This window comes from Euprymna scolopes, chromosome 10 (genome assembly GCF_053919585.1).
Source record: "Euprymna scolopes isolate OS-2025 chromosome 10, ASM5391958v1, whole genome shotgun sequence".
NCBI lineage: Eukaryota > Metazoa > Mollusca > Cephalopoda > Sepiida > Sepiolidae > Euprymna > Euprymna scolopes.
This window is the reverse complement of record NC_136491.1, coordinates 23,084,878-23,108,241: the sequence shown is the minus strand read 5'-3', so window position 1 is coordinate 23,108,241 and position 23,364 is coordinate 23,084,878. Positions and strand designations below refer to the sequence as shown.

The 23,364-nt window shown below is 34.0% G+C and overlaps 1 protein-coding gene across 1 annotated transcript in view; it reads left to right on the top strand.

The window, feature by feature from the left end:
- The first annotated feature begins 1,828 nt into the window (after positions 1–1,828).
- The window catches only part of LOC145285864 (tRNA (uracil-5-)-methyltransferase homolog B-like), a 61,980-nt gene continuing 40,444 nt past the window's right edge, over positions 1,829–23,364 (top strand). The window contains exons 1-6 of the mRNA XM_080134308.1: positions 1,829–2,016; positions 4,487–4,579; positions 10,194–10,277; positions 14,825–14,879; positions 19,632–19,778; positions 21,006–21,099. Of these exons, the coding sequence (XP_079990434.1) occupies positions 1,979–2,016; positions 4,487–4,579; positions 10,194–10,277; positions 14,825–14,879; positions 19,632–19,778; positions 21,006–21,099 (511 nt within the window). The 5' untranslated portion in view covers positions 1,829–1,978. The remainder of the gene's footprint in view (positions 2,017–4,486; positions 4,580–10,193; positions 10,278–14,824; positions 14,880–19,631; positions 19,779–21,005; positions 21,100–23,364) is intronic.

Sequence of the window (23,364 nt, the reverse complement as noted above, 5' to 3'; positions counted from 1 at the left end):
TCTTGTTTAGGGTAAAAATTGAATTTAAAAAAAAACAAAAAAAAACGGTTGACGCCTAAAGGGCAAACAACACATACTGTCTGAGTATCCACCGTGAAGAATGCACCTTGCTAAATACTCAATTGTAGTAACTGGTTACCGGAATAGTCCATTGTCAGAATCTGTAGGGGTGCCACTCCAACACCCCACTTCCCAAGCTTTTTCTTTGTAAAAGCTGTTAATATCTTTTACATTTAGGATCGATCATTAGTGGATCGGTGACTTTCCTCTACTGAACTGACCTGGTGATGATTTCAAAGGCGAGATAATCTTCATTTTCATATTTCTCCAGGTTTAAACACTTCCATTCCTTGTGAAAAAGAATTCTATTCAAACTGAAAAGTCCAGAAAAAAAGTTACCTTGGAGAATTCCAGTTCGCTCGTTTTCCTGGGTAGTACACGAACTTACTGTGTTCTGTGGTTCCCAGTTTCCATAAAAGCAGACCTTTTTGGTATTGCTCCACTTTTGGCAATCAACACTGAATAAGTTTTTGTCTCACCTAGAAAAAGCTCCGATATATAGGTGAGCGTTTCAATATAATTCTATATGATGGTTTGGGAAAAAGCTGCGAGTTTATCACTGTGTTCCGTTCTGTTCATCATTTTTAAGAAAAGTTTCTTTTGTCTCTTTTGTTGAAGTAACAATTTCTCTTCCAACATTTGTTGCTGCTATTGCTGTTTATCTTCTTGTTTCTTGTGGAACCGCAGGAAAAGTTGTTGCTGTTGTTGCTGAAACTGCTGTTGAAATTGCAACTGGAATTTCGAGCAGCAGCTATTCAGCCTGCTAAAAGCTGTCTGAAGATCACAGAATTGTTGCTGAGACTTTGGTATTCTGGACGATGCTGTTTTATGCTTACTGGATGGAGTTTAGTGTATGTGATAATGACGGGCAGCGGTGATGGTGACTTGCAGAAATGCTGTCTGGACTGATTTTGTTATTGTCACGCTGGTTCTTTTATATCGAGTTTCTTGAATTCTCGAATGTTCCAACCTGTTTACTGTGTTCATACGCAAATAGAAAAAAAATATAGTCTCATGGATTTGTGTGTAAAAGTGACACACCAACAGATTTGTGTAGGCAACGAGGGACAAAATCAAATTGTTCCTGAAATGAATAGGTTCTGGTCATGTAGATTCTTCTGTTTATGTAATGAGTGACTTCATTTAGCTGGTCACTACAGGTGAAAAGTAGCCTTGGGAATCGACTATAAACTACCATCCTTCCAAAGGTCTAGGAGGGTTGCCTCTTGAGACAGGCTGAAATATACAACACTTTGATCATGACCTGACAGACAGGTAGTATGGAAAAATGTGGTGCAAGTCCGTAGTTCAACCTAATGAAAAAGCAAAACTACCAAAAATACATAAATTGATCAAGTAGTTTTATTTTTTTTTTTTAACTCATAATATCAAATTTTTTTTCGAAAATTATTTCATTAGTAATTAATTTTCTACTTTATCGTTTATTTCGTTAATTTTTGGATGTGCTACTAATTTCGACATGGCAATTATAGATACCATTGGGTTTAAATGAAGTTCAATACTCCGATTTTCGCTATAATAACAAAGAAGCACCAAAAAATGATTTTCTATTAAAAAAAGAAACAAAAAAAACCTTCTTGATCAATTTTTAGAATATGAAACTTTTGATCTGCAAGGGTTACGGTTTTCTGTATTTATTTATTTATTTATTTTGTTTTATTTTTAGTTAAGTTGAACTCTGCATTTGCACCCACAAAATGTCATTAGTAAAATGCAGAATCAAAACGTGAAAAGGAAATTTAAGTTAATAGAGTTACCTCCCTTGAGTACACCAGAGGTGAAATTTTCCAGCGTTGCATGCGCGTCTCTTCAGACTCTGTCTTTTGATCACGTTTCTTCCATGAAGCAAATTATCTAGAATTGAGGAAATAGGAGGAATTGCTTTATTTTCTTCACCATGGCATTACTCCATGTGTCAATTAGAAACTATCAAAGGTATATCTTTATCGGTGCTTATGTTGCGCTTTTCTTTTTGATGTAGGCAAAAAAAAAAAAAAAAAAAAAAAAAAACATACAGGGATAACAGTAATATTGTTTATACCGTGTGTATTATAAGTAACGAATGAACAAAATCAACTTTGCCACAAAAATCGCCCTATTAGGCGATTCAGAAGTATAGGCGACTCTGCGCGACCCTGCTGAGTGCTGACTGCTGATGTCATGTGAAAATGTTCCGATTACCAAACCTTACTTCCTGTTTTAGTTTAAAATAAATTAAGCAAATTTACATGAAATAAAATGTATGAAACTTTTGAACACGTTTTTATTTATTTATTTTTAAAAAATATTTTCCAGATTTATTTTAAACTGAGACGGGATGTCCGGTTTAGTAATCGGAACATTTTCACGGCGAGGCTAAGTTTTCATCTGACACCGCTTATACTTCTCACTCCAAGTATTGAAACGTGTGTTCTAGTGCGCTTATTGATCCGCACTATGTTTTTAAATGTATTTTCAAGTTTAATTAAAGCTTTATGATATCTGTTTTAGGTTTGTATTACTGTACACATAGATTCGAAAAAGTTGTCAAAAAACAAATATATAAACAAATGTTATCAAAGGCAAGATAAGTTACTATTCTACTTAGTGTTTTTAATTTAATGTAACCTGTTTATTCAGCTCGAAAAACAGTGTTATTGGAAAATTAAAAATGGCGCCCGACTCTTTCTTTGACACGATAAGTTTGGGAAAAGGAGTTAAAAATAAAAAATATACAAAATCCTGTTAAAAACACACCGAATATATGTCAGCCTATGTCACTGAGCGAGTTTCTAACAGTATATTGTTCTAGTTTTTTTTTTTAACTCCTTTTCCCAAACTTACCGTGTCAAAGAGAGTCAGGCGCCATTTTTAATTTCCCTGTACATCGGTAAACATTATGCTTTTTTTTTAGCTGAATAAACATGTTACATTAAATAAAAACACTAAAAAATAACTTATTATTACTTAGAAAAGTAACTTATTTTGCCTTTGATAACATTTATATTTGTTATATATTTGTTTTTTTGACAACTTTTTCGAATCTATGTGTACAGTAATACAAACCCTCTGTTTTTATTAAATTGTAAGGTTAAAGTACAGAATAGTTACAAAACACCCTCCCCTCCCCCATGTTAAGAATGGCTTTCGGTGAAAGTGCACCAGGGGACCACCTGAAGACTTACCTTTAAAAAGTTGATTGCAAGGAGGTTGAAAATAAGAAAATGCTTTTCGGAATAAACACCCCCAACCTACCCATGTTAAGAATGGCTTTCGGAATAAACATCCCCATGTTAAGAACGGCTTTCGGAATAAACATTCTTTTGAGGTTGGATACCCAGTGCACATTGACCATGGCTTTCTAAATAATAACGTTATTATTTCAGCACAGATTAATAAGTGCACTAGTACCGGAACGTGTCTACGTGAAATACAATTTCTGATTATTTAATTGGAGTCATCGGATATGACGATTTTTACTTAAAATAAAATAAATAAATATTAATGTTTGCAATTCTCTCGTCGAATCTGTGCGTCTGTTTGTGAAAGGGGCCCTTTGATATGACAGTGGTGCCTAAAAAAAGAAATAGATGGTTATCCAGAGGATTACATACTTTGATGGAAAATATTAAGTCATTTCCGGAAATGGCCGAAGCAGCTTACGCTTTGAAAAGCACAAAAATACTGGCGACACTAAGCATACAACAGCTTAGGTCAGAGTTTTTTTTTTTAAATAATCAAATTGAAAAAAACTTTATCAAAGAAAATAAGATGGTTTTCAAAACGTAAACTGCTTCGGTCATTTCTGGGACTGACTCTGGATTCTCTGTCAAAGTACGTACTAACGGTTCGGTGCTTGTTAAGATAGAGTTGACAGATTGATTTTTTTAAATATGTTGTTTTAAGCAAAAAACACTATTTCGTACTTAATTGTCATATATTGGTATATATATTATTTAATTGGAATTGATCAGTGAGATGAGTATTATTTATTAATTTATTTTATTGCGAACTATTGGGCACATCAGCTCATCCCAAAGAGGGGGGGGGAGAGAACCGTTAACCCATCTGCTCTACTTGAGATATCAATTCCAACTCAACTCTGTGTCCAGTGAACATGTGACAGACAGACACGTCCTTCCGGTCAGCTATTTTTAGAGCTTCCGCTGCAAGTTGTCCTGCTTATAGTTTTGACAACTTTATCAAAATATAGTCCCAGTTAGATCTAGATTGATGGATAGCTAGATCGATAGATACAAAGATAGATACATGTATTGATAAACAGAAACAAAGATAGATATGTAGATTGATAATAGTTAACATTCTTAACCCTGCTATTATCTAACACTTAGAGTCAATGAATGTTGTTAAAATTGAGATTTTCTGTAATTTTTTTTTCCATTCTTTTTTATCCGTTTCTTTTTAGATGTCAAATACCTGATGTACTGTGCAGAGCTTTCACCTTACCAGCGACTGATTCTTTTGTAGAAGCTGATAAGTACTACACCCCACGAAAAAGGTATTTTCTAAATTTTATAATCTAAATTTTTTTTTTGGGGGGGGGGTGTCACCAAAATTAAATATTGGTTATAATCAGCTAACATACTTTCTAACTTCCAGCGTAGTTACAAGGCAAATCAGCTCTTTCAGTTTTATTGTTCTTCAGTATTTCAATTGTGAAACGATTTATTGAAATAAAATAGAAGAAACGGACATTATTGAAAAGTATACAATAAAAATTAACAAAATTATGCAGACGAAAATAACACCAATAGTTTTTGCTTGCATTTTTAATAACAAAATTTTAAAAATTCAATAATTCTTAATTAAGACTGAAAAAACTTTTCAATAATTATTAAATAAAAAAAGTATGATCAGAAAAATGTAATAAAAAAAGAGTATGAACAGGAGAGATACAGATGTGAGAGAAAAAAAAAGCAAAGGAACTGATTTTCCACAGCACTGCTTGCGGTAGCACTATGCCGGAAGATAAGAAGTACAGTAGCTCACTATACCCTAAATCTCTTAACAAAAATACTGACAAGATAATATATCACTGTCGAGCTTCAAAACGATACTGATCTTGTGAAAATTTGTCGCCTCTGTCAAAAGTTGTAGGCAGACATACAAACATACATACATACATTTATATATTGGTAGCTCAAATTTTCAACCCAAACCAATTAAAAAGTTATTGTTTTGGGCTCAAATCAAGTTATTAAGTTAGATCCATGTCCAAGGAACCTATATCTAAAATTTCAAGTGTTTCTACCCAAAATGGGCAGAGGAGTTTGGTAGAGTTCTCAATGGTCAAATCATTGAATTTTGACCCCTTAATAGCCAAATTTCTGGCCGAAAACCGATTACAAAGATTTTCCCAAATCTCAATGCCATGTATATCAAATTTTGAGTCTGTAGACTGAAAATTGACAGAGTTATTGTGTAGGGAAATGTACACAGACAGACAGACAGACACTTTCATTTTTATAGATATATAGATATATACATATATATTTCTGGATATTAAGCAATTATATATCTAACTGAAGAGGGGTGGAGGGTGCCCATGTATATCAAATTTCGAGTCTGTAGACTGAAAATTGGCAGTTTTTGTGTAGGGAAATGTGCACAGACAGACAGACAGACAGACACTTTCACTTTTATAGATATATAGATATATACATATATATTTCTGGATATTAAGCAATTATATATCTAACTGAAGAGGGGTGGAGGGTGCCCATGTATATCAAATTTCGAGTCTGTAGACTGAAAATTGGCAGTTTTTGTGTAGGGAAATGTACACAGACAGACAGACAGACACTTTCACTTTTATAGATATATAGATATATATATATATATTTCTGGATATTAAGCAATTATATATCTAACTGAAGAGGGGTGGAGGGTGCCCAGCATTGTCTGATTGTAAAATATTCTTGAATATAATATTTTAATTTATCCAGATTTTATATATATATATATTATTATAGAATCAAGTCTTTATCGATTATTTCATGTTATATTGTGCCCAACGTATAGATGTGATTTCAAAAGTAAAAAAAAAAAGACTTGGCTGCCATCACCAATATTCAAAAGCAAAACTGTTAGTGTTTCAGCCTGAGATATTACCAAATCAGCAGTTGTCAGTTGGATAAGAAATAGTTAAAAATAAACTAAGATTAAGGTACAAATGTATATTTGTGCATGTATAGAAGAGCAGTTAAAGTTGACTTATGCTTGCCAAGTTCTAATTTCTTTCAATTTTTACCCCTTAGCAATTATTTTAATCGTGTGAAAACGCATAAAAAAGATGGTCCACAAATATTCAATCATTTGATCTGCCCCACTCCACTCTGCAACCTTTTGTCTCAAACTACTCTGTCAATTTTTAATCTGCAGACTTGAAACTTGATATACATGGGATTTGGACCTGTGGACCAAATTTGATTTGTTTTTTAGCTAGTAAAAATGGCTATTACTGGATACAAACTTGAAAAACATTGGAACTTGACAGGCATAAGTCGACTAAACGTGTTACTTCTACGCATGTGCAAATACACATTTATACTTTTAACTGTGTTATAAGTTTTTATATGTGTATGGATTTAGATTAACTGGTAACAGATAATCCTGGAGAGTTATGTTTTGGTTTCAATTCTAACTGATGACACCTAAGTCATATATTTTTTTTTTTAACTCTTGAAATCGCTACTATATATTAGGTACAATATAATAAACAATAGAGAATTGGCTTTATAATAATAATACGAAATTTTCATAAATTAAAATATCATATTTAAGTGTAACGAGGTAACACCAAACGGTCTGTTTGTATAAATATAAAAGTGATCTTGTCTTTCTTTGTATGGAGCAGTCTCTACCAAACTACCAATAAACTTGATATATGGGGTATTTTGACATTTGGAACAAATTCAGTTTGATTTTTAGCCTGTAAAAATAGCTGCTAAGGGCGTTTTTTGAGATGAGGATTGGTTATTAGTATTATTTGGATTCATCAAAGACACTTGGTGCAGTGGTTAGAGTACTTGGAAAAATCAATTATAAAAGTGATATCCTGAAGGTTGAAGGTTCAATCCTCAGTGCGGACGACTAAAAAAATGCAATTGCTAATTACTTAGGATCTTTATCCAGTCATAGCTAACGGAACAAGAGCATGCTACTCCCGATGAAGTAAATAAAGGGTTCCGCTCAAAATTCCGTCCAAATTCCCGCGTTCAAAAAAATACATTCCCAAGTTCGACAAGACACACTTGAAGGTTGGAGGTTACATCGATCGAAACATTGTGAAAATCACATTCACAATGAGAACTAGTACGATGAATCCAAATAATACAAGCTGCTAAGGGGTTAAAATTTTAAAAGATTGGAATTTGGCAGAGGTAAGTTGACTTTAAGTGTTTCTCTACACATGCACAAATATACATTTATACATTGAAGTCAGTTAATTTTTAAAGTTTTGATATCCATCTGCTATTAACTCCTAAATAAGGCTGGAGTGCGAGTGGTTGGACCTCTGCGCCAGAAATGGGATTACCCTCAACCCCAAAAAGTTCCAGTTCGCCGAAGAGACTGTTGTCTTTGCGGGCCTCCAGATCACGCCCACTAACGTCACCCCCGTCTGACAAGTTCTTGGAATCAATTCGGAATTTCCCCACCCCCAAGAACATGCATACAATTGCCAAGAAGGCCCCCAGGGCCTTGAACTAACTTATGCCACACAACGCTTCTGGTGCTTCAGAGACTGCACCAACGAGTAGGTTGCGGCCCCCACGAAACCAAGACTAGTGATTCTATCACCGTGTATATAGCTTCAGGGGACTTTTGTACAGGATTTTTTAGTTTCACTTTTAGTTAATGGCACCCAAATCATTTTTTTTTTTTTAACTTTTGAAATCACTACTATATATTGGGTACAATATAATAATCAATAAAGAATTAGCTCTATAATAATAAAATACGAAACCTGCATAAAGTAAAATATATTTAAGTATATTTTTCAACCGGGCAATACCAGGTGGCATTCTAGTATATATAAATTCCAAAGTCCAACGCTTTATTCATCTCACCCGTAATTATTTTCCAAAATAAAAACTTTGGTATATTTTACAGGTTTGCCAATATTGAATATTTCTTGCATGGAATTGTCAGAAAAATTACATAGTCATGCATTTCTCTCTTTGAGAGTCCATAGAAGAAATATCCAGTACTCACATAGAAATATTAGTTGTTGCCTGCAAATGAAACAGATCTGTAAATTGTACCAAATTTTTTATTTATGAAAAAGATGATTGGTAAGATGAATAAAATTTCGGTCATTGGAATATAACAAAATCGTTATTTATTATATGGTTTGTTGTTATATCTTAGCAATACGGCACAATCACATTGACACACTGGTTCTTGCCAGATCACTGGTTAAGTAATGATGAGCCTGGGCAGTACCAGATGGGTGAGCCTTTGGGAAGGTTAGGTGCTGTATGCACTGCGCCGAATTGTAGAAACTTTCAGATTAGTATTTGGGGGGGTGTTTAATTCACTGGGAGAGATGCACCGCCGAATAAACTCGCCTGGCAGTACTCCATTTAACTAGCAACCTGCTGCAAGATGCCTTCCTGAACCTGCATGCCAAGCACATGTTTACCGCAGTGAATGGTGACATCTGAAGTGCGTGTGACACGAAGTTGCGCCTTGTGGATCACCAAAAAACACTTTGTAGCTGTTGCTGGCTCAATCCTAATGAGCAAAATGTATACTCACGTCAGAGTTCTGCCAACGGCGGCGATATCGCAGCAAACATCAAGCCTCTAATTTAAAAAGGATTGGTATACATAAAGAATAGAGAATATTCACAAAAGCGTACATTTACACAAACACACACACACACACACATATATATTATTTCACACATATAATGTTATAAGGGGATAAAAATTTTCACCATTTACTCCCATAGTGCTCAATAGATGAGTAGAGTTTAGTAGTAGTAATAGTAGTAGTAGTTGTTGGTTGGTTGTTTTTGTTTTAAGGCATATCAACCCTTTTTGGGTTATTTAATGCCGAATCCAAAGATTTTGAAGAAAATTCTTTTTAAAAGAATATATTTGTTGTTTTCACGTCGGTTTCTATTTAACCCATAGTTGGGACCCTAACAGGTACTACCTCTCCGGGTCAGAGTGGACCTGGGAGCAATGGTTATTAAAGGGTGGCTCCACACTCCCCAAAGCCCACAAGCTGGGGCCTCACCACTGGATATAGTTTAAGGTCATATCCAGGATCCCCATTGAAGGACTTTTACCCTCTGCAGGGGGGCAGTCAGCGTATTCTAATGCCCCACCGACAGGGCCAGTAGTAGTAGTAGTAGTAGTAGTATTTAAAAAAAAGATTTTTTATTAATTTTTTTATCATACAACATGTGAAAGCATGTGCAATACCCTACTCTCATCAGCTGTCAACCAGAGTGATTACACCGTTTCGGTGGCTCGACAGTACTGCCATATCTGGTGTCACATGCAGCTATTAATAATTTAGCCACTGAACAGGGTATATATAAAAAGCAACAAAGAAACTTGATCAACTAGGAGAAAAGAAAAATACCGCCTTTTCATGATGAAGTTTTTCAGATGGCATTTAACTCCAGCTGAATGTATTCGGTCAGAGTACTTCAAATTTGCAACCATTGCAAACGGCGCATATAAAATTGTGGTAAAAAAAAAAGAAAGAAAACAAACAAAAAAAACAATCTAATGTGCGAAAATACACGCAAAAGAAAGTTTTAAGAGTTCTTTCCCTTGAATAAGATATTTTGAGATTTGAGTTATCTCTCTTGCATTTTGTTACTTTGCTTAATTGACGCAGCGTCTTTTTTTAAAAAGAAAAAAAGAAAAACAAAACCGCCATTAGCAAAGTGCATTTTTTACTCTTTTGAAAAATATATTAGATCACGTGACTTCTAGTGTGTGACCGTTGAAATAAACTGTTTGAGATTTTATGAAAAAAAAAAATTCGTAAATAAATAAGAAAATAATAAAATAAATCAATAAATAAATAAAGATAAATGTCGTTTAACGCTTGTTTTTTTTTGTTTTTTAACGAAGTTTTTTTTTTTGCAGAAGATGTCAACGTTTATTAACGTCGCATTACAACAATTCAAAATGTCACGTCAAAAAAGTAACACTTGAAAACCAATATAAACAGTAAGTATTTTTTTTTATTCAAAAAATATAATTTGTGTTTCTAATTAAACTACATATGTTGGATAATTCAGAGGCCCGGTAATGGCGTCAGAGTAAAGTCTGTTTGAAGTCTGGATGCAGGTGCTCCAGGGAATAACGTTAAAGAAGTCAAAATGGGGGACATAGAATCCCCAGAGATTAGGTCAGCGAGATTGACCGACATTTTCAAGACAATGCATGTTGAAATGTTGATGTCATCTGTGCCAATAAAATAGATGTACGGACAATAAAATAGATGTACGGACAATAAAATAGATGTACGGACAATAAAATAAATGTACGGACAATAAAATAGATGCACGGACAATAAAATAGATGTACGGACAATAAAATAAATGTACGGACAATAAAATAGATGTACGGACAATGTACGGACAATAAAATAGATGTACGGACAATGTACGGACATAAATAAAATAAATGTACGGACAATAAAATAGATGCACGGACAACAAAATAGATGTACGGACAATAAAATAAATGTACGGACAATAAAATAGATGTACGGACAATAAAATAGATGTATGGACAATAAAATAGATGTATGGACAATAAAATAGATGTACGGACAATAAAATAGATGTACGGACAATGTACGGACAATAAAATAGATGTACGGACAATGTACGGACAATAAAATAGATGTACGGACAATAAAATAGATGTACGGACAATGTACGGACATAAATAAAATAAATATACAGACAATAAAATAGATGCACGGACAATAAAATAGATGTACGGACAATAAAATAAATGTACGGACAATAAAATAGATGTACGGACAATAAAATAGATGTACAGACAATAAAATAGATGTACGGACAATGTATGGACAATAAAATAGATGTATGGACAATAAAATAGATGTACGGACAATAAAATAGATGTACGGACAATGTACGGACAATAAAATAGATGTACGGACAATAAAATAGATGTATGGACAATAAAATAGATGTACGGACAATGTACGGACAATAAAATAGATGTACGGACAATAAAATAGATGTACAGACAATAAAATAGATGTACGGACAATAAAATAGATGTACGGACAATAAAATAGATGTACGGACAATGTACGGACAATAAAATAGATGTACGGACAATAAAATAGATGTACGGACAATAAAATAGATGTATGGACAATAAAATAGATGTACGGACAATGTACGGACAATAAAATAGATGTATGGACAATAAAATAGATGTACGGACAATGTACGGACAATAAATAGATGTACATACAATAAAATAGATGTATGGACAATGTACGGACAATAAAATAGATGTACGGACAATGTACGGACAATAAAATAGATGTACGGACAATGTACGGACAATAAAATAGATGTACGGACAATAAAATAGATGTACGGACAATAAAATAGATGTACGGACAATAAAATAGATGTACGGACAATAAAATAGATGTACGGACAATAAAATAGATGTACGGACAATAAAATGGATGTACGGACAATAAAATAGATGTACGGACAATAAAATAGATGTACGGACAATAAAATAGATGTACGGACAATGTACGGACAATAAAATAGATGTACGGACAATAAAATAGATGTACGGACAATGTACGGACAATAAAATAGATGTACGGACAATGTACGGACAATAAAATAGATGTACGGACAATAAAATAGATGTACGGACAATGTACGGACAATAAAATAGATGTACGGACAATGTACGGACAATAAAATAGATGTACGGACAATGTACGGACAATAAAATAGATGTACGGACAATAAAATAGATGTACGGACAATAAAATAGATGTACGGACAATGTACGGACAATCAAATAGATGTACGGACAATGTACGGACAATAAAATAGATGTACGGACAATAAAATAGATGTACGGACAATAAAATAGATGTACGGACAATAAAATAGATGTACGGACAATAAAATAGATGTACGGACAATGTACGGACAATAAAATAGATGTACGGACAATAAAATAGATGTACGGACAATGTACGGACAATAAAATAGATGTACGGACAATGTACGGACAATAAAATAGATGTACGGACAATGTACGGACAATAAAATAGATGTACGGACAATAAAATAGATGTACGGACAATAAAATAGATGTACGGACAATAAAATAGATGTACGGACAATAAAATAGATGTACGGACAATGTACGGACAATAAAATAGATGTACGGACAATGTACGGACAATAAAATAGATGTACGGACAATAAAATAGATGTACGGACAATGTACGGACAATAAAATAGATGTACGGACAATGTACGGACAATAAAATAGATGTACGGACAATAAAATAGATGTACGGACAATGTACGGACAATAAAATAGATGTACGGACAATGTACGGACAATAAAATAGATGTACGGACAATGTACGGACAATAAAATAGATGTACGGACAATAAAATAGATGTACGGACAATAAAATAGATGTACGGACAATAAAATAGATGTACGGACAATGTACGGACAATAAAATAGATGTACGGACAATGTACGGACAATAAAATAGATGTACGGACAATAAAATAGATGTACGGACAATAAAATAGATGTACGGACAATGTACGGACAATAAAATAGATGTACGGACAATAAAATAGATGTACGGACAATAAAATAGATGTACGGACAATGTACGGACAATAAAATAGATGTACGGACAATGTACGGACAATAAAATAGATGTACGGACAATAAAATAGATGTACAGACAATGTACGGACAATAAAATAGATGTACGGACAATAAAATAGATGTACGGACAATAAAATAGATGTACGGACAATGTACGGACAATAAAATAGATGTACGGACAATGTACGGACAATAAAATAGATGTACGGGCAATAAAATAGATGTACGGACAATAAAATAGATGTACGGACAATAAAATAGATGTACGGACAATGTACGGACAATAAAATAGATGTACGGACAATGTACGGACAATAAAATAGATGTACGGACAATAAAATAGATGTACGGACAATAAAATAGATGTACGGACAATGGAAAAAGAAGATAAGTGACACGCAGGCCATCACTAATGTCAAAACTGTCATACTGAAACCAAAAACTCGAAAATGGAGTATTGTTGCCCTATCCAACCTTGATAGAGTGCAAAATAAACTTTGTAGCCTAGTGGGGGATGCCCTTTTCTCTTCCCTGCTACCTCTTTTCCACAGAAGAGACATTGCAAGCCTGTGTCTGCTCTATCATTATTTTCGTAGCAAGTTCTCGACAGAATTCTAATCTATGGTTCCTCCTTGCTAAACTTTCACAAAAAAACGTCTACTAGCTGCTACAAAAATATACGATTTCTCCCTCTTGCTAACTGTGCCTGAATCTAAATACAGACTCCATGAATAAAGCTTCTTCCCTAGAAACTGCCTGCCTGTGGAACACTGTTTCACTAGTCTGCTTCTTGGTTGAATACAACATAGTAGCCTTCAAGTCCAATGTAAACAAGTCCTTGTTGAGACGTCCCTATAAATAATCAAATTCTACCCAATTTACACCATTAACGATTACTACACTACCAGCTTACATTCATTAACCATTATCCTCGAGTGGCCTTCGAGCCTTGACAAGTGGTGACTCTCAAGTAAAAAAAAAAAGAAGAAAAGTGTTTTTATTTCGCTTCCAAATGTATATATCGAGACAATGACAAACATTGATTTTTTTTTAGAAATTGTATAGACTAAAAACACCTTGTATAACACATAGAAACAATATGAATAAATTTAATATTTATATCTAAACAAATGCGAAAGTTAGACTTATTTTTAACAGTGTGTTCAAAACAGCTAATTTCAAGTTAATTCAAGTTTTTGTTTTTTTACATAGGAGTCACCACTTATCAAGGTCCAAAGGCCACTTGAGGATAAGCGTTAATGAGTCTACAATGAGACAATATTGTTACAATTGTTAGTAGTGAAAATTTGGTAAATTGGATTACCTAAGGGGACGGCTCATCAAGAATTTGTTTACGTTGGACTTGATAACGACCAAATTGTAGTCAGCTGGAAAGCAGGTGAACAGAACAAAGTTCCACAGGCTAAGTTCTTTGTTTAAAAAAAAAAGAGTATATTGTTCTATTAAACTTTTATTGTTTAAATAATTTAACTTTGTTCATTTTGCATATATATATATATATATATATATATATATATATATATATATATATATATATATAAAGTTTAAAAAATATTTTTCATTCAGTAGTGAGCTTTGCAAGATTGTCAGTGAAAGAAATACAATCGCCAAAAGATAAGCATTTCATTATTTCTAGTCGCCACTTTGAAAAATCACTCACAAATGCGACTGTTTCACTTGCAACGTAGAGCCCTGTTTGTGATCCCATTCTTAAACAAATATAAACCTTGTCTTTTCATTAATTCTACAGAAGAAGGCTGTAGAATAAATAAACCAAAATGTTTTATTAACGTGCATTTTCTTCTTTTTTTTTCTAGAATTGCAATTTCAGTGACTCCTTTGCATTATTTATCTTATAAGGACCAATTAAAGGCAAGTAGAACGAATTCAAAGAATTTATAATATGATTTAATAATTTATAATATATATGGTACTTGTTTCGTTTAATCAAGACATTAAAAAAATGAAAATATTGAAAAAAAATTATATTGTACGTACCTGTTATGGAATTAAGTTCTCATAAAAAATATTACTTGATTTAATCAAGTAGTTTTTTTTTCTTTTTTTTTTTATAAAGGAAACCAAATTTTAATGAGACTGATCGTATCCTGCCATCTTGCCTATTTCGCAAATGAAGAGTGGGGTCGCCAAGGGAGATAACACCATCACTGCTTAAAGTTTGTCAAAATTTAACAAGATTATTCTGAAATGTGGGCAGAAAAAATACGTAGATAAATATTTTAGTTTTTTTTTTTACTTATTTTATAAAGTTTCTCTGTCCTTTTTTTAATCCTTTTTTCATTTTATCCTTTGTTAATCACTTTTTCGTTTAAAGGCACCCCCCCTCCTCGTCCGCGAAATAAGCAAGATGGCCGGGATACTATCGATCTGATTAAAATTTGAAGGCTCCTATCGCTCTTGGGATTTGTACACAACTGGTCAACTAATAGATGGTCTGCAGCAAAAGAAGTCAACCGATTTTCATCAAACGGAAATGGAATCATGTTGTCTTTTCTAGGGCGACAATTTTAAAGATTAAAACAACGTTAATAAAATTAGTTGTAGCTTTATGAAAAGTTGGTTAAATGACCAAATAATACTGTAATAATTAAATTTAACTCTCAAAATCCTATTTGAAAATTATAATAAATTGGTAAAAAAAATGGGACATATTTAAAAAAAAAAATATAAAGAAAAAATAAATGAAAATGAAACACAAATGAAAGTAAATACTCCCGGGTAATGCCAGATATAGTACGGCTTGTTCAATATAAACATGTGAGGTGTTTGTCTAGAATTTCCCTGTATTAAAAAAACAAAAGTGAAGACAAATCTATACGATATACATACCCATGACAAAAAGAAAATATATTCCAAAAATTACATAAATTGATCAAGTACTTTTATTTTTAAAAAAAGAAATCAAATTTTATGGCTAACCAAAGAGTGACTATCTTGTGATGCAATTTTGAAAGCAGACTGAAAAATCAAGGGAGATAACTTATTTTGCCATTTCGTATTTGCATTCCATAAGCGATGTTTCTTTTAAAGAAGGAAGAATTACTAGGGTTTTTTTTTTTTTTGTCAGAATCTGTTTCATTTAATGCTTATTATTGGCAAGTTTTTAACCTTGAAGTATTTTTTTAGCTCCTTACATCAAGTGGCTTCATGCATTGTCTGGTGCGATTTCTATGAAAAAAAATTATTTTTTCAATTATTCTAACTTGCAAGATTTTAAAAATCCATTCTTACCATTATTATGGAGAGAGAGGGAAAGGCATTGGATAACCTCAATTCTGCTTAAAAATGATTTTCTTTATAAAAATAAAACTACTTAATCAATTTATATGATTTTTGGAACATGATATTTTCTTTTATCACAAGTACATGCATCATACAGATTTTTCTTTTTGTTTTTTTTAATATTGGAGGAATTCTGGAAAATATGATTGTGCAAAAGTCCTTTTTTTGTTTTAAATTTGATATTGCTTTTTAAATATATTATTATAATATTAAGCATTAAAGATGCTGTTACTTTAAATCTAGAATGTAAAATTATCTTGTGAGATTGTCAAAGTCAAAATAAAATAGCCAATTTCCATTCACTATCATTGTATCATGTTATTGGCAATATAATAACATACTTCACTATGATTTATTTTAAAAATTACATAGTCTAGTCCAGATAATTGCTAATAAGAAACATTTGTAAATAATCACTTTAAAAAAAATCAACAAGACGAATATTTAATATTTTAGATTGAAGAATATAAAAAAGTTGTCTACCTTATGTGCAAACAAATAAAAATTAAAACCTAAAATGACTTCACTGCATCTCAGGCAACACCGGATAGGTACAGTTAGGGTTAAAAAAAAAAAAAAAAAAAAACTTAAACCTTTCTTTTGAAAATTATTTTGTTATTTTTAAAAATTATTTTCCAAATAACTAAAATAGGAAAAAAAAATTATAGTAACATTTTCTTTTGTTTTCCATTTATTTTTGCTTATATATATTTATCGCTAGCTTCCATTCCATACCCCAAAAAGGAGGTCAATGGTATCATGACAGCAAAACAGTAGATTACCTCCTACCTCCCTAGAAAAGAGAAGGTAATGCCAGGGAGGATGGTATCATGATGAACAAAGATATACTACACTGTTCCATAAAATGGGAAGATGGTCTTATGATTATAGAACAGATATTGCACTATGCCCTCTGAATTGAGCATTAAAAGCTAGTATATTAGTGTTGTGGTGTAAGTGGTTGAATAAATGATAAGAAAGACACAGTAACAATTAAATAAGTATCTATAAATATACAAGCCAAAATGTGTGTATGTGTGTTCGCTTTTTCTGTATGTCTACAAAAAGCTTTTTTCAGAGAAGCGGACAGTCAGTTTACAACTTCTTAAAACTTTTTATATCACATATAAATAATAATATCTCCGAGTTAACAACAGAGCTCGCCTGTCTATTTAATTTGCTCGACTTTGGAAAGATAAATATTCAACATTTGTCGCTCGGATTAGGCTTTTTTCTATAATAAAAGCGACACTAATTCTGGCGGTATTTTTCCGGTCTCGATCGCCGGAAATGTCCGAAAGCAATCAGCTTTGATCAATGTGGAAATATTATTTCCTCATATCAGAAGACAATTGCTATTCAATTTTGACAAGTGGAGCTGTTTCCCCCTACCCCCAACGTCTTGGGGAAAAAAAAAAAAGCATTCCCGCACTAAATGAAATGCTACCCCGCAGTCAAAAGTTGACCTCATTAAGTCATTAAAACGTGCACCTGCTAATTTAAGTAATTAAATAAATTCAAATGTGTTTCCATTATTTACCCAAAACCACACACAACTCCAAACACCCGGGTAACCCTCGCTAGTGTATTAATAAAAATATATAAAAGCGGTAATTGAACAATATCTTTACTCATAGCAAGACGACTTTTTTTTTTCTTTCTTTTTTTTCACCCCAAACAAGGCATATTGCCACTTTGATGTAGGGGGCTACTATCAGGGGCATAAGCTACAAGGGTACTATGTAGGGAGTTGGGCAGCAACATGTTTGTTCACATTACACTTGAACTTCTGCATGTCAGTATTAGGGAAGCAGGGACCCGGAATGGAGTTCCAAAGTCTAGCAGTTCTGGGTAAGAAACTACTGAAGTAGAAGGCTCTCTTACATCTAAGGATATCTGTGTAGGGGTGGGATTTAGCTGCTAGTTGGATTTGTCGGGAGTATTTACGTCGAGGTGGGTACAAGTGTATCAGTTCGTCAGAGCATTCACCATTAAAATACTTGTAGAACAGGAAGAGGGGTGCAACATTTCATCGATGGGACAGAGGCTGAAGTTTAGATGACAGTTCAGGAACTATCAGGTTGGCGACTCTCTTATGGACCTTGTCTAGTTGTGAGAGACTAGTAGCAGATGCACCAGCCCAAATATGTCAACAATACTCCATACATGGATGAATGGTGGCCTTATAGATGTACCAGATACTTTCAGGCGTTAGTAATTTTATAGCTCTCTGGTAAACCACTTCTTCTCATTCCCCAGAAGTGGCGTCATGGACGAGTTCATTATTCCTGGTAATAGGGGTGCATCCCCAACAATTAGTTTGAAATGATATTGTAAATTGTATTGAATATTAAAACATAGAATTAATAGAAGTAATAGTATTGTTCAGCTTCAAACAGACACTAAATCTCCATTAGTAATAGATGTTCGGATAAATCTGTTTTTATTTATTACATTGCCACTTTGATGTAGGGGGCTACTATCAGGGACATAAGCTACAGGGGTACTATATGGGGAGTTGGGCAGCAAGATGTTGGTTCACATTACACTTGAACTTCTGCATGTCAGTACAGTTGGGGAAGCAGAAACTCAGAAGGAAATTCCAAATTCTAGCAGTTCTGGGGAAGAAACTACTGAAGTAGAAGGCTCTTTTACATCTAGGGATCTCAACTGTGAAGGGGTGAGATTTTGCTGCTTGTTGGGTTTGTCGGGGGTATTTACGTTGAGGAGGTACAAGTGCTTGCAGTTCGTTGGAGCATTCACCGTTTAAGTACTTGTAGAACAGGCAGAGGGATGCTACATTTCGTTCAGGACCTATCAGGTTGGTGACTCTTTTGAACCTTGTCTAGGAGCGAGAGACTAGTAGCAGATGCACCAACCCAAATATGACAACAATACTCCATACATGAATGAATGGTGGCCTTATAGAGGTACAGGATACTTTCGGGCATTAGTAGCTTTCTAGCAAGGTAGAGATAACCTACCTTTTTTGCAGCAGTCCTGGCAATGCCCTCAATGTAATTTTTCCAACTCATGTTTCCTGTGAACGTTAGGCCGAGGAATTTAAAAGATATACTTTCAGATAAAGAGTCTTTGGCCATTTCTTGTTTTTTTAAATATCTGCTTGTAATTCATCAAAACTCACACAATATAACATGGTAATAAGGAAAATAGGAATGATATTTGCCGCAGCACTGTGAATGTTTTTTTTTTTGTTTGTTACATGCAGATTCATTTCTTTTTTTAATCTTGGTTTCATTCAAAGCAAATAGTACGTTTTTCCGTTATAATAATGAAAACCTGTTTCACTTTTATTTTCAGTATAAAACTGAACAAGTAGAAGAATGTCTCCGCAAAACAGTTCGGAAATATGCTCTCACACAGAGACTTCCCTTGTCCGAGTCTCTTATCAAAAATATTGAAAAGACAAATGGTTCCTTATGCCCAATGAAGCCTTGTCTCCCATCTGTAAGTAGTGCAGTTGCCTTTATTTGGCCTTTTTTTTTTAATTCTTTTTTTTCTTAATACAGGACATTTGCTGACCAGCACAATATTACAGTGTAGTGATACGCAAAATTGATACCTATCTAGTAAGAGTTGACAACACGCATTGCATGGATAGAAATGATATAAGTATGATACAATGGATGTATAATGCGAATCTTACTTCTGATGATGTCGGGGGAAGATTAAATTTGAAAAGTGAAGGGAGATGGGTGCAGAATAGGAAACTTCGATGGTATAGCCATGTTGAAAGAATGGATTAGAGTGTTAGGGTTTGTAGATGTAGATTGGTTGGTTGGTTGGTTGGTTGGTTGTTTTTGTTTTACAGCATAGCAACCCTTTTCAGGTTATTTAATGCCGAATCCGGTGATTTTGAAGAAAATTTTTTAATAGAATATATTTGTATTTTGCAAGTCAGTTTCTATTTAACCCATAGTTGGGACCCTAACAGGTACTACCACTCCGGGTCAGAGTGGACCTGGGAGCAATGGCAATTAAAGGGTGGCTCCACACTCCCCAGAGCCTGCAAGCTGGGGCCTCACCATCGGATATAGTTTAAGGTCATATTCAGGACCCCCATTGAGGGACTTTTACCCTCTTCAGAGGGGCAGTCGGCGTATTCTAATGCCCCACCAACAGGGCCTTGTAGATGTAGAACAGAGGAAGGCCAAGAAAAAACATGGGGGAATTGATGAGGATGGACTTAAGAGAAAGAGGGATAAATAAAGACCTGGTCAGAGATTGGTTAGTTTGAAAGCCAATTTCTAAAAGCCATCCAACACATACCAGCATGTAAAACGGACATTGAACCGGTGATTATGATGATGAATTGATAAGAGTTCTGGATATTGAACACAAATAAACTTCAGTCTTTGCTTAACTTGTAGACATAATTTCAATCATGAAAATATGTTTTGGTTTCAATTCTATCTGATGGCATTCAAATCATATTTTCTTTTGTTTTTTTTTTAAATCATGACTATTAATTAAAATATATTCATGAATTTCACTTATTACTTAAAAAATATTTTGTTTAACTATTCTGATCTATTTATTTCTATATGAAAGTGATTTTAAAAACATTTGTATGACTAAAAACCTTTTTAATTAAATCTCGTTCAGTTCAAGTAAAAATCAGTATTTTATGTTTTCCACTTTCTAAGTATGATTTCTTTTTTCATTTTTTTTCAGCCTGTCATTGATGGCTATCGTGGAAAAGATGAATTTGTTGTCGGGCGTGGTGTGGACGGAGATCTTCGGACAGTAGGACTTACTTTAGGCAAAGGTCAGAGCCATCTTCCCAAAGAATCCTTTAAGAGATTTGTCTGTTTATCACCCAAAATAATACATCTTAGTTTCAATATATCTATATTATATATCTGTTAGTCTGTCTGTTTGTTTGTTTGTTCCACTTTTTCTCCAAAACTAAAGGGCTGATCTGGCTGAAATTTTGCATGAGCTTTGTTATGATAAGGTACACTTAACTAGGTATTATGGTATCTGTTCAATGCATAGTTAGTGATTAATAGGAATTAGTCACCACAATACCACATTTACTCTAGAAATTTTCTTGAAAACTACTGGGTCGAAATAGCTGAAATTTTGTATGCACTTTCTTATAAGGTGCAGGGAATTAAGTATTATGGTATCTGTTTGTTAGATATTAATAGGAATTAATATTTAATCCAAAAATGAGCACAAATGTAACCATATACAGCCCTCAATCTATATATATAAAAGACAAAATGTGTGTGACCATTTCGTGTATGTCTTCAAAAGGCTTTTCTCGCACACGCTCCCGGGTTCGTTACGATCGCTTACAACTCTTTATATAGGTCCTAGATAATAATATCTAGGATTTGGGAAAGTGCGTCGCGTCTAGATTTATTTACATCGACTTTTACAAAATTATTGCTATTTTGGCTTCTCACATGTTGATTCGGCTTTTTCATATAAAAAGCAAAACTAATTCAAAGCTAAGTAAGGTTTCTCGGCATCACGCCGGGAAACGTCCAGAAGCAATCAGCTTTGATCAATCTTGTATATCATACAATTACTATTCAATCTGGACAATTGGGAGCTGCTTTCCCCCTCCCCAACATCTGTTGGGGGAAAAAGCAGTCAAATTTGGGTAAACAAACCCAAACGCTACGTGACTTCTATTTGACCTTCTTAATTAGGTCAAATGGAAGCAGCAGAGTTAACTTTTATTGTGCATGCCTGTTTTTATAGTTAAATAAATAAATTCAAACCTGTCTACATTGTATGTCACGGTGGCCCAATGGTTAACGTTGCATGTTTTTTTTTTTTTTTTTTTTCACACATTAATTTCCAACTCAAGGGTACGGGTTCGATCCTCATACTCACCTACCAAAACATTTATTTTTTATTATTTACCCCCCCCCCCCCCGGAGTTTTGATTTACCTCAGGGTTGTCCAAAGCCTAGCCCGTGGGCCGCATGCGGCCTGCGGCCTCCTTCAATGCGGCCTGTGGCCTCCTTCAATGCGGCCCGCAGCCTCTTCTAGAAAACTTTTTAAAATTAGTATTATTTAGACATCTATTGAGTTATTTCAAAAAAAGTTGTTTTTTACTAAACTTTATTTGAGTTTGAATTGGAATAATTCAACTCAAACAGTGTCAAGAAAAGATGTTTCAATTAGTGAAGCCTTCATCTTCTACAACCATAGCCTCTTATGATGTATCACTTTTGATGGCTAAATTCAAAAAGGCATTCTCTGACAGTGATCTCATTAAGCGATGTGCAATAGCTATGGGAAAGGCCATGGGCTTTAACAATGCAGCTCTTGGGTTTGAAAAAATTCCACTCTCGCATCAAACTGTTGCTAGACGTGTTGAAGAGCTTAGCAATTTCGTTCAGGAGAAGGTCATGAATCAAATTCAGCAGTGTGTTTATTTTTCTCTCGCTCTTGATGAAAGCACAGATATAAGGGATGTCAGCCAGTTGCTTGTCTTTGTTAGAAGTATTGACTCACAGTTTAATGTCAGTGAGGAGTTACTCGGCTTACTCCCACTTTTTACCACTACAAAAGGATCTGATATTTATGAAGCACTGAATTCTTTAGTGAGCAAGTATGGTGGATTTCAGAAATGCTCTTGCATCGTTACAGATGGTGCCAAATCAATGACTGGAGCTAAAAGAGGGGTTATAGCGTACTTGAGAGATGCTGGAATCGACTGCCCAATGTTTCATTGCATTATTCATCAAGAATCGTTATCTAGTCGCTGTATACGTTTATCTGATGTAATGCAGCATGTAATGAGAATTATTAATTTCATTAGAGGCGGTAATAAAGCACTGAGGCATCGTCTATTTGTTGATTTCTTGAAAGATTTGGATACAGAATTTTCTGACGTTTCACTCCATTCTACTGTTCGTTGGCTTAGTGCTGGGAAATGTCTGCAGCAGTTCTTCAGTTTGTGTAATGAGATTCTAAAAAAGAACTGAATGCAGACACTGATGGATTTAAAGGTTTATTGCAAGACGTCAACTTTCTGAAAGGTCTAGCATTCCTCACGGATATTACTCAG